The sequence below is a fragment of the Takifugu rubripes genome, chromosome 2 (assembly GCF_901000725.2).
Source record: "Takifugu rubripes chromosome 2, fTakRub1.2, whole genome shotgun sequence".
Lineage (NCBI taxonomy): Eukaryota > Metazoa > Chordata > Actinopteri > Tetraodontiformes > Tetraodontidae > Takifugu > Takifugu rubripes.
This window is the reverse complement of record NC_042286.1, coordinates 3,578,084-3,590,232: the sequence shown is the minus strand read 5'-3', so window position 1 is coordinate 3,590,232 and position 12,149 is coordinate 3,578,084. Positions and strand designations below refer to the sequence as shown.

Below are 12,149 nucleotides of genomic sequence, written 5' to 3'. Positions count from 1 at the left end.
TATTCTCAGATAGCCCATTAAAATTTCCTATTAATTCCCATCTTTATGCTAAAAATCGTATTAAACATTATTAAATAAAGTGACCGTTGCTCCCGTTGTCGCTTCACTCCGCCTTTGCGGCGCTGCCCGTACATCAAAACAAACGAACGCACGGCGCCATCTGTTGTCAAGTGGGCGTGGTCAGTGTGACGCGCTCGAATGTGATTGGCTGTGAGGCTAAAGGGGTTTTCAAATCGAGGCAGTGTTGACGGAGCTGTCAAAACAGGAGGAGAGCAAAGCTGGTGAGGAAACGAGAGAAAATGCTTCATATTCCTGAAACAAGTAGCCTAAAATCACTTTTGTTATCTCAGAACAACGTGTAGATAAAGTTACAATGGGAATGCGGTGTGCGTATTTCTATTTCCGTCCGAACATTCTCAGTAACATCGCTGCTGGGTGTCGACAGTTGTGACAGTAATTTTAATATATATTTTCCTTGTATTTAAATATCTGACTATGCATTTCGTCTCAGCTGCTCGCCATCTTACATATGAGTATATTTTATTCATGGTTTACATTCTAGGGTAGCCTAGGTGCCTGTTGAGGTAATTAGCATTCACTTTTAATTAGCATTCATGTTAGCCCAACACACTTTATGACGTAATGCAGTTTAAAAAGAACCTAAACAACGTGCAAAAGAGGGAAACACTGAATTGCTGAAGGAGAAGGAAATGTTTGGATGTGCACGTTTACATGAATGTGACCTGTAAAGCTCTGAACTATTACAGGTGGTTTGTTGTCCCAGTTTCCGGCATGAGGACTAGTGAGTTCGACTCCTCATCTGAAGAGGAGGAGGTCGGGGAGGAGCAGCTGACTCCTCTCCACATCTCCTGGTGAGTTCCAGCTGCAGCAGGAAGCGTTGGCGCGCTGTGAAACAGAAGCTGAGGTGTGTTGTGCTTGGCTCAAAGGTTACCATTGTCTGTGGTGGAGTGCTCGCAGTTCCTGGGCATCTGTGCCCTTCCAGGTGAGACACACCTTTAATGTTCTCACACCGTTCCCGCCTTCACCCGACCGACATTCAGTCTTTACTTCATCTCAACTCAGGGTGCAAATACAAAGACGTCCGCAGGAGCCTGGAGAGAGACGTTGGTAAGAAGACCCGAGTCCAAAAGTGATTTCAACATCAGCCTTTTCGCTCGCTCTTGAGGAGAATCGTGACTGTTGGAGGTCTTCTCCCACCAGAGGAGCTCCAGAACCAGGGGGTGCAGGAGGTCTTTGTATTCTGCAGCAGGGCAGAGCTCCACCGGTACCGAGTTCCCTCCCTGCTGGACGTCTACCAGCAGCGAGGCTTCTGCGTCCACCACATGCCGTTCCCGGACGGGGACGTCCCGGAGCTGGAGCAGTGCTGCCGGATCCTGGAGGAGCTGCAGACCAGCCTGGAGAACAACAGGAGGACCGTGATCCAGTGAGCCGAGTTATTCCTGTTGATTTTTCATGAAACTTCACATTTCCTTCAGTCTGTGTGAGACTGGTTTGGTTGGACTTGAGAATGTAAATGTGAAGCAACAGGACTCCTGTCAGGAATGTAGAACCTCCTCATGGCGGTACTCAAACGCACCGTTTTTCCCTCCTCCCTCAGCTGTTACGGAGGTCTTGGCAGATCCGGATTAAGTAAGAATCTTGCCTTCCCGCCTCTGTAACCCAGTCCATTCCTCTCTGGGGGCTTCATTCAAGCCTCCCTCTGCCCTTTTCTGCCCTCCAGTCGCCGCCTGTCTGCTGCTTCGTCTCTCGGTGTCGCTGACGGAGAACAAGGTGATCGAGATCCTCAGGGAGCACCGAGGAGGCGGAGCCATCCAAACGGTGAAGGTCGGTTGAGGTGCCACTCGGCATTAAAAAGGCAGAAACCTCTGATAACAGGAAGATGTCCACAGATAACGTGCACGTTTCCTCTGCAGCAGTACAACTTCCTGCACGAGTTCCGGGAAAAGTACAAAGCCTACGTGGAGAGCCGGAGGGCGTCCCCGGAGCGCTCGGTGTCCCGGTGATCCTCAGGGGATCTCTGCCGGTGTGAGGTTTCTGTTCTGCGACTGCACTTTAACGGGATAATAGAATGTTTTTGTCCTCATTAGAACATTAAAAAGATGATTTGGGAGATAAATCATGCTTCTCCGTCAACGTTCTCAAGAAATCACAGCTTTATGGGGAAAACCTGGTTCATTTTCCAGTTTAATTCTTCACAGTACTTCACAGTAAATTTTGGCAAAATTAACTCCCGATTCTCACGTTGCTTTCATTTATATTGTGTGGGGAAAAAGATGAATCCTGAGATGCTAAACTCAGTTTCACCGACTCTTCTCTTCCCGGACTGTTCAAAGAAATCCACAACATTCCTGGATCGTTTTATTTAGATTCAAACAATTTTGACATTTCCTGGTGAGACATGATGGGAAAAATACAAACTGATAAACCGTCGTCCTACCGTGATGATAAAACTGGAAATAAATACTTCCAGATTCCGTTCAAGGGCCAAAACGACTCTGGATTCTGGTCTGGAGGCGACGCCGCACCACAAGGAGTGCTTTGATATCACGCAAAAGTGAAAATAAATAAAGGGCGGCGCTCCTAACAGGGAAAAACAAGATGCACAGCCACAGAATTCCACACATTCAACAGGATGGCACATCAGCAGATTCCTGACAAACAGAAATCCAGGAAGTGGGAAAACCAAAGCGGCGCTGCTGCTACGTGGCGCCTCTGAAATGTACAGATATCTACGCTTCTACTGGGTTCACAAACACGCTTCCGTGGATCCAACGGGATGTTCAACACGTCTGAAAATACACGTCAGGTTTTGGGAGTCGGTGCTGCGCTGCGACTGATCGTCCCCGCGCAGCACCCGTCAACGAGGATAGTAACCCGTGAAGCTCAGCCCGCGCCGCACCCTCGGGTCTGAAAACGTCGAGTCTGCACCTGCGTCGTCCTGCTGGGTCCGTCTGGATGCCAGAGGAAATTAGCTGCTAGAGCCCAGAACCTGGTTGACGGAGAACGCTAACGCAGTTAGCACGCGGCTCCGCCTCCTCACAGAAGCGAGTCTAGCTAGTCTGAAAAGAACTGAAGAGAAAAAAGCTTTATTTGAATCAAAAGCATCAGAAAAAAAGAGCACATCAATAAAAAAAAAGAAAGAAAAAAAAAGGATGTCCGTCTGGGCTTTTAAGTGTTTTCCATAAAAAGTATCTCTAGTGTAATGGCAGGAACGCTGCAGCAGAGGTGGGTTTAAAATGGCTAAATGGGTCTGGACTGACAGTCTGTGCTGCGAGTGAGGGGTCGAGATCATCCGTCTCCAGCAGGTCCAGTGCTGCAGCACCAGGATCAGAGTTTCTGGTCGTCTACTGTACATGCAGGTCCTGTTCCCCCTTGGCGTCCATTTTAGGAGCTCACCAGAACATAAATCATCCTGTAAGAGAAGCAAAGGAAGGTCCATCACACGTTTCACGGTGTCGTTCTGCTTTCAAAAGCCCGGCGAGCGCGGCTTCCTACCCGTAGAGATAGTAGAAGAAGGAGAGCAGGTAGAAGGCCAGCTTACACCAGCCTTCTTTCTGACAGAAGGCCAGGATGTCGGCGTTCATGATGGTCGTGGGGTCGTACAGTCCGGGGGAGCTCATCACGGGCCTGCTCGTGTACCTGCGACAGAGGTTCTGGTGAGCGACGCCCCCGCAGCAGCGGGTCAGGCAGCAGGCGGGTTCCTCACTCACCTCCAGACGTGGTAGGCCAGCAGCGGCAGGTTCAGGCAGAGGGTGAGCCACTCGGCCGCGCAGAAGAACATCACGCAGAAGAAGAAATGGATGAGGTACTCCGGGAGAACCAGCTGCACGGAGCAGAAGGCAAAGAAACCGTCACGCCCACGAAACAGCGACTTCCTCCTGGCGCGGGTGGACTGACGAGTGCGTAACGTTGTGAAACGCCAGGAGCTAAAGGCTGAACTGGCAGAACCTCAGAGGAACTGACTAAAGGGCTCTGGAGGAAGTGGACGTCTGGAAAATGACAGTCAGCTCCAAGGAGACGGGCGTGAATACCAATGAGCTGCTCTAAACGTGTTCTGGATCAGACTACCAGGACCAGCCCGAGTGATTTCACAACATTCTGACACGTGGAGAAGAACTGGGGGGCGCCAGTGAGCACTGCCGTCATGCACTGGTCTGTGTGGACGCGCTGGGTGAAAAATTAAGATTCCACCACCTGCAAACGGGATGAACCAACTTCCGACAGCCTCTCTGCAGCTGTTGGGCCAACGCTGAAATTTGCTCCGCACCCTTGCAAATGGCTGGAAAGGGTTAATTTCTCACCCTGCTTAGAGGTCATACACCTGCTCAGTGAAACGGGGGTCCACCGATAGCTCTGAAGAACATTTTGCACATCTTCAGCGAGGACAAACACAAACAGGCCCCGTCTGACCATGCTGTGGGGTTGTTTCACCAAGCACAAGAAAGCCATGCACCCAAAAAGAGCAGGGGGGGGGGGGTAACAAACGGCCCACAGATGGAAAGGTGTAGGAGTAGGAAGGTGCAGCGGCTGTGACGTGCCGACCCCCTGCACTGTGCTGCCAAATACAGAACGAGATCAGAGCTCAGAGCAGGCCTGAGCGCCAGAGTCACATGACTCTTCCTACCCAGACATTAACCAATCAGAGCAGCTCAAAGTCGCTGAGCTGGGCGATGCCGGGATTCTGCAGCCATCTGTCCTGATCCACAGGTGAGGAAGATCAGAGCCAAAGATGAGCTCATGTACAGCAGCTGAGTCCTGCTGATAGCTGACCTGCACCCCCCACCCCGAGGAAACGCCCAATTAGCTCAAGTTTACCGATTTGAAGCTAAGTGAACCCAAAGAGGAGCGATATAAACCTGATCTGACTTCAGATTTCCTGTTCCTGGCATTAGTGTTGACTCTCTGTACCAGTAGGACACTACTTGCAAACAAAGGGTAGGTTGTTATAAGTCCATGCAAGTTTAGAGCATTTGCAAGTCTTTTCAGTTAACAGCTACACTCATCTTTTTACATTAGTATTAGTAGTAAACAACACGCACGGCTCCTTGAGTTAACAGCATACAAACGACATCGAGGAGACTAAACTGGCCCCATAAATTACAAGACGGACGATTCTGCTTTCCCAGGAATCCCCAGACGGACGCCCATGTCAGGGGTGTTCAGGTTAAACGCTCTCCAGCTAACGCGGACAGAGGCACGAGCGTCTGATCCGAGCTGCACTCTGCTCCTAAAGCTGAGATTAGTTAACTGAAAAGACGTTTGCAAACACTTCGCCGTGCAAAGATGACAAGACTGCAGACCGACTTGAACTAGAGATTGGTACAAACCTTCAAGGCAATTCTGACTCTCTTAATCTTTTTGACCTTTTCAACTGTCTTTTATGCCGTTAACAAAGTGCAAAAAACAGATTAGGGAAAACAAAAACAACAACAGCCGTTAGAGTTTGACTGCATAACAGGCAGGTTATTCAGCAAAACAGTGCAGAGAAATGATAGCGGGAGACATTTAACCTGAAAATAAATGAGTAACCTGGACAGAGCATATGTGCATGCAGTAAAAGAGGCCAGGAAGGAGTGTCTGGAGGCTGGGGGCCACTTACCGGATTTAAGGTGTTACACTGATCTATAGGGTTCTTGTAATCAGTCTTCAGCTCATCGAATGCTATTATCTGAGGAATAAACAACAGTGTAACGTTAACACACATGTCATGAACAGCCAACAACAGGATAAAAGCTTAAGCCTAATAAACTGATTAATTTCATCTCACTAAATGACAACTTATTTTGCTATAGGGCTGTTTCTTCCTGGACATCATTTGGAAGACATCAAGACCTTATTAGTATATATTCCTTAGATTTGAATCTCGTTCCATAGCCCTTACTTTGTTTAATTCATTCTTCATGTACATGTTTTAAAAGGACATCTGGTTTATGTTGGTTACACTTCTTCACCCATCAGAACACAAGTGAATATCAAGTTAATTACACCTCTCTTAACATGAATAATGAATGAAATAATAACAGAGCAGTTTAGCATCTTTGCTAGCTGAAGTTTAGAACACAGGTAAATGGATAAACACCTGGTAAATTACCTGCTAATCGCGATAACAGAGGTGGATTTTAATTAAGATAACACCACGTCAAAACAACATTTATACCGGGGTGGGTTTTGTTTCCCAGGCGACCGCTAACGTTCGTCATTCATTCTGTAGCTACCAAACCAGGCGCTGGGCCTGTCGGTGGACCCGGATATCATCGCAGATACCGCGGGTAGCCTCCGCCAAAGTCCCGCCTGAGCGGCTAAACGGGCCTAGCTTTAGCCACCGGCCTCCCTCGCCTTTTCGTCCGCTCCTGTTCGTCGCCTCCGACCGGCAGGACAACAGTCATGAATCGTGCGGCCTCAGCTTGTACTTACGTGCCAGATAGCGAAGAAAATAAGCGCCGCCGTGAGCAGCAGAGCCAGCATATAACAAAAGGCCGCGAATGTGAACGCCATTACTTCGCTTCTGCTCGTCGGATCCCGGCGGGTGATGCAGGCAGCCTCGCGACCGTTTGCGGCAGAGTCGCCTCGTCTTCTTCTGTGGTTCTAAAGTTGTGCTGCGCACCAGCGCCCCCTTCTGCTAACAATTGGTAACGGACTGTTGAAGATGCTACAGTTTCCCAATAGCCACTAAAAGAAGTGATACTTAAATATACACGCTGAATCAAGGAGTTAACATCCCTAAAATCTTCTGACATAAAATAAGATTTCAAATTAAAAACTTGAGAATTCAATTCAAGTTACACCCAAACGCTTTAAACACGACTGCCGTTTTATTCAGACAATATGACAGACATTTTGTTTTAAATGGAGAAAATACAAATATATCAAGTTTCACTCCACGAGGCAGCTGTTTATGAAACATCTTTGATGGTTTTACTAACAAGGGCAGAAGAGCTAAGCATTCGATCCAAGACACCACGAGCTTAAAGACATATCTGCAGCTGACTGAGGTCAGATATACGAGGAATTCACCAAACAGGAGTTAGATCCACAGGATATGACCAAATACATGGCTCAATATAGATACAACGGAGAAAGTCATTCTGACAACTCATTTTCACCAACAAAAAGAAGAATTTCCTCAAAGACATGACAGAATGTGAGAGGAATGATTGTGAGATGTTAATCTTGCTCCTTATGAAAGAATTTGCATGCATGAAACGTTCCCGAATCATCTTAATGTCGTCTCATTTTTAGATTTCTCAATCTCAGTTGAAAAAAAAAAAATCAGACCGGTTGTTCCTTCGCATTTTCAAGCATGCGCATCTGTTTAAGGTAGCTCTTCACATTTCAAAATGTTATTAAAGAGAAATAGATGCCAACAATGTCATTTCTCAAAAGGTCCAACTACTATTACAATGTTTTTGCAGTTTCCAGAGTCAAGAAAAGCTCAAATACACACGTTCGGCTCAAACAGGGAAAGAGAACATTCAACGGGAGATTCACCCACGACAGAATAACACTGATCCTGTGGAGAGCACAGCATCACTCGTAGCTCCGTCGCTGTCAATAAACAGCGAAAGCAGCGATTACACCCAAATGCGCTGTTTTTAATTTGTTAAAACTCCCCGAAAATGTAAATTAATTCATTGATTTACACTAACTGGCGTATTTCAGTCAGAATTAAGACACTTTTCATTTAACAGGAGAAAAATCCTGGTCTATGGTATGCTTGTATACTTAATTTATTATAATTGAGCCAAAGGGCCACAAATCCAGTTGAAGACAAGGCATTTGGATGAAGACAAAAGGTTATATTATATATATTCCCTCAACCATTTTCAAAGTATATTCAAACAACATTATTATTTCCAGGTGTGCAACTGGAGTGTGGATGGAGGAATTCTTTTAAAAGCCGCAAATCCTTAAAATATTAGCAACTAGAGCGAGTTTTGGTGCGCTGGAGTCTCTGTAATCCTGATGCAAAAACACTAAAAATAACAGATGTCACTCTTGGTCCAGAAAAACAGCCAAACCGTCACATCAGGGTCCAGAAAAGTTCCACCTTTGGATTTTAAATGTGTGATGGGTCACAATAACCTCAGTCACATCAAATAAACAGGCAAAAAAAAGGAATACTGGCACATTTACATCAGCCTCCAGAGCAGAATTGGTAAAATTCTGTCCCATGTGGAAAAGAGACAGAGGTCGGAACGTTAGATCGAAGCGACTTTAAAAAAGGCAACATTCATAAACACTAATAACGACTGTGACTCCCAATATTCGCCGACAATCTGTGCGACACCGCCGCTGCCAATGCAGCAGAATCAAGACGCTCACACCCATCACGGCTACTCAGTCAGTAACAACACGTTGGGTTTGGAATGTTTCTGCATAAATGGGATTCTCCAGAGTATAAGACGAAATCGGAGGACAGGTTTTACCCATGAGCCACGGAAAATATGGGAGGATTCGCACCGCTGATACATGGGTAAAGCTACAGAACACCCTATATATGTCTGAGGAGTGCCAAAGAGATCAACTAAAGCTCAGAAAACCAAATCTGCAACTAAAGATACAAAATTAAACACTAAAGAGTCAAATAAAGAAAATGCTCCATTATTCTACGTGTTTCTGTCCACTTAAGCGCTACAGGAGACTGAATTCAGCAGACAAAACTGTCACAAAGAGACCGTGTGGGACACAGAAGCAGACCTGCGTTAAACAGCCGCGTCACTTCAGCACCAGAGCTGCATATCCCACCACCCCTGTTAAGAGGAGCCCACAGCCCAGCAGAGAATCAGTCACAACAACCATTTAAATCAGGTCTGACACAAAGAGGAAAATGCTAAATCTTTCTGGGTTTTTATCTTCTTCTCCCAACCCGTGTGAAGGGGATTCTCCTCAGGAGACGGCATTTAGCCGAAGAAGCCCAGTTTCTCTCTGAGCCACTCCTCTGTCAGGTCCTCTGTGTTTCTGATCTCAAACACCTGCAAAAAAAATAAAAATAAAATAAAAAAGTGTAAGCATTTTGCATCAAATATCAAAGTTGCAAGCTTCAGGTACATCAGAGAGATGAACAGAACCACTGAAAATCCAAATGATTAGAGCTGCAGAAACTAAAAAACCAAAACCATGTTGATGGTGATGCTAGAAGGGCAAAGCTGACAGACCTTGGACAGCTGGACGGTGTGTACCAGTTTATTTTTGCTCCCTGCGTACATCATCTGCTGCTCCGGTCTGCAGCCTGCAGGAAACACCAACATTAACCACAGAGAAGCAGGACACATGCAGAAATACGCAGGACGACTTTCCTTACCCACTGGACTGGAGAAGATGAAGCAGAGTGGGTAGGAGACGCGTCCGTCATCGTGCTGGTACTTGTAACTGTAGACGATGAACGTGCCGGTTGTTAAGGAGAGAACATTCAGGAGGGAAGGAATGCAGGAAGAAAACAGATAAAGTGGGGTAAGTGGAGGGAAAACCAGGTGGAGGGAGGATTTAGAGACTGAGATGGAGGATGAAACTGATGAAATAATCGTCAAAGGATATCTGGGCTGTCTCTCAGGAAGCTCATCCTTTAGATCGTCAGGAGAAATGTCCTGAAAACACACAAGTGATGATCAATTCAGTCTCCCACCTGGGAAAGAGAAGATTTCACATGCTCTAAGAGCTAACTTGCCTCGTGCTCTTCTTCCAGAATCACCAGCTGCTTGTCTTTATCAATCTTCACTAAAAAAAAAAAAAGGAAATACATGATGAAATCTTCAAATCCACCAGGAGAACAGACATGACCTCAGATGATATTATTGCAAACTACTGTATAAAAGAGGTGTGTGTAGCAGAGAATGTGGAGGATAAAGCTCAAAAAATGTAATCAGCCACACCACCTGCTGCTTTTATGCTGCGTCCTACATTTTTCTTTTTTTCCTCCTTTCGTTATGTAGGTCAGATTTATCGAGTGTGTTTCCCTAACATCTGTTTAAACCAGGACAAAAGTGCTGCCTGACAGAGCTCGACAAGCACCACTAACTCCTCTGTCTAACCTGTCCATTTACCCCCTCTGTCCCAGTATAACACATAAAACTCACTTATGATGGCTGCGTTGTTGGTCTCCTTCCGGAAACGGAACTCCTTCAGCTTTTTAACCAGGTCTTCATCCACCTCACAAACCACCAGTGATTCACTCTGAGGAGAACAATGATCAGTGAGCCCAGAATCATGGAAAAAAACCCACAAACTGTTCTGATTCCTGTGTTTTTTTTGCATGGATACAGACATTCTCTGAGTGTTTGATTTAAATGATGCACAAAGCAGACACACTGAGCTACCAAATGAATGCAAAAACTTTATTAGTGTGGGATTCTGCGCGAATGAATCTGGGGAAATAAAGGAGGCTTTTCTCTTTCACACATACACACCCGTCAGGTTACATAATACCACCACAAAGACATAAATTTGAGTTCTAAAATTACACCTGTTTGAACAGATGGGAGGTGGAAGCCGGGATTTCACTGAGCTCAGCAGGGAAATCTATACAGATTATGATGAAATTCAAGTGTCTGTGGTTTCTGCTACAACAGTTGTGGAGGGAAGGACTAAAAGATTGCACAAGGCGTGACAAAGCAAGCAAACACTGAACGCCACAGGTCCACTTATGGTTCAAATCTTCTCACACTGACAGCTAGCCCGCTAGTTCGGCTAACAACTCAAACAATAATTCAGAGTGCGCGAACCTCTGCCCAAATTCAGACAGATCATCTCACTAGTGGCAAGATTTCTAAAGCATAGGATGGGTGGACGGACGGTGGAATTGCCACGACCTACAAACGAAAGAAAAGCGTCTGAGCTAGCGATGACCGAGCCCAGACACGTTAAGCAACAAAGCGGGGGCAAGCTAACAGCACCAAGCCGCACGGCTACAGGAACCCCTGCCGCTGGGTTTTCAAAATAACAGTCCCTGACGATTCGCAATAACATAATTTCTTTAAGATTTACTGGTAAAAGCGTCTCGTTAGTTTTTGATGACAACTTCCTTTTTAGGAAGAGTTAATGTTAAATTACAGAAACGACGGGACAGTCGTTCAAGGCGTTTTAAACGTTCGAAAACGTCCTTTCTTTGGTTTTACTTTGGAATGACCAACCGGAAACCCCGTACTTCTGCTGCATCCAACTTCATGCAAATACGATGAACGGAGGGTGTAACTAATGTTAGGCTAGCATGCTAACACGGGCGATTTCTTTGCTTAGTTTTCTAAAAGATGTGACTGAACTTTATAGTTGTTACCAAGACCCAATTCTGAGATGCAAACCAGGTTAATTATATGGAGCGAGAGGCGGACTCACCATTGTTGCGGAGCAGGAAATCCTCTGAAGCTGCAGCTGCGGCTCTGAGAGGAAGAGAAACGCTGGAAATGGTTTTTTCAAACTCCCCTCATCTTGTGACTGTTGACTGGCCAATCCCAAACAAGCTCACTTCCTCCAGACGTTACCATGGTGAATAAACACACAAAAACCAAACTTTAGAAACATAAATATGGAAAAAAGTACCTCTTAACCCTGTTAAGGATAGAAGACCGTTAAGTTCTTGTGCGAAAGAGAAATAAGATACTAGAAAATTGACCAGAAACAAAGAATGCAAACTAATGTAACAAGTACTAACTTACATAAATTATATGCAATGAGCTGCAAATATACATCTATATTCAAAGAGATAAAAAAGAGGAAAATTTAATAACAGTATGATTATTTTCTTGCATCGAAATTGTTCATTTTAGTATTCAGATTTCTAAGATTTAGAGCAGTTATATAATAGTAACGTTTTATGGTGTCATTTCACCCCTTTCCCATTATAACATTATAACGACCCTCACTCAATTCTGTGGTCTGTTGTGTATTTAGAATTTCATCACAAAATTTCTTGAAATTTAACTACTCTAATACATTGTTTTCTCTCTTTTAGTATGAAAACCAAAATTGTTTTTCCTATTTATCTTCTTGGTTTAACATCAAATATTATATTAAACTATAACAATTACATATTTATTTACCATAGTAAATCTACTACTACTACTACTACTACTACTACTAATAATAATAATAATAATAATAATAATAATAATGCATTTTGTCCAACTTTTTTTACG

General features: G+C 45.0%; 3 protein-coding genes across 5 annotated transcripts; 1 reads left to right on the top strand and 2 right to left on the bottom strand.

Moving 5' to 3' along the window:
* Window positions 1-190: 190 nt before the first annotated feature.
* Window positions 191-2,233, top strand: cdkn3 (cyclin dependent kinase inhibitor 3). 2 transcript variants are annotated; one of them, XM_029830204.1, is made up of 8 exons: window positions 191-281; window positions 768-872; window positions 948-1,003; window positions 1,084-1,128; window positions 1,222-1,444; window positions 1,619-1,650; window positions 1,742-1,845; window positions 1,938-2,233. In XM_029830204.1, exons 2-8 carry the CDS (start codon window positions 793-795, stop codon window positions 2,022-2,024), a joined length of 627 nt encoding a protein of 208 aa, XP_029686064.1. In that variant the 5' UTR covers window positions 191-281; window positions 768-792; the 3' UTR covers window positions 2,025-2,233. The 2 variants fall into 2 exon arrangements, with proteins under 2 accessions (XP_029686064.1, XP_003962385.1); XM_003962336.3 differs by having other exon boundaries at window positions 192-281; window positions 1,935-2,233.
* Window positions 2,234-2,366: 133 nt separating this feature from the next.
* cnih1 (cornichon family member 1) lies at window positions 2,367-6,628 on the bottom strand. Of its 2 annotated transcripts, XM_029830260.1 has the most exons (6): window positions 6,436-6,628; window positions 5,621-5,689; window positions 5,349-5,396; window positions 3,732-3,844; window positions 3,517-3,660; window positions 2,367-3,433 (listed from the first exon to the last, which is right to left on the bottom strand). In XM_029830260.1, the coding sequence occupies exons 1-6, from the start codon at window positions 6,514-6,516 to the stop codon at window positions 3,406-3,408; spliced, it is 483 nt and encodes a 160-aa protein (XP_029686120.1). In that variant the 5' UTR covers window positions 6,517-6,628; the 3' UTR covers window positions 2,367-3,405. The 2 variants fall into 2 exon arrangements, with proteins under 2 accessions (XP_029686120.1, XP_003962386.1); XM_003962337.3 differs by lacking the exon at window positions 5,349-5,396 and having other exon boundaries at window positions 6,436-6,617.
* A 183-nt stretch (window positions 6,629-6,811) lies between these two features.
* On the bottom strand, window positions 6,812-11,492 carry gmfb (glia maturation factor, beta). The gene is made up of 7 exons (XM_003962338.3): window positions 11,350-11,492; window positions 10,095-10,191; window positions 9,686-9,735; window positions 9,556-9,605; window positions 9,323-9,405; window positions 9,177-9,250; window positions 6,812-8,993 (listed from the first exon to the last, which is right to left on the bottom strand). The coding sequence occupies exons 1-7, from the start codon at window positions 11,350-11,352 to the stop codon at window positions 8,922-8,924; spliced, it is 429 nt and encodes a 142-aa protein (XP_003962387.1). The 5' UTR covers window positions 11,353-11,492; the 3' UTR covers window positions 6,812-8,921.
* Window positions 11,493-12,149: the final 657 nt, after the last annotated feature.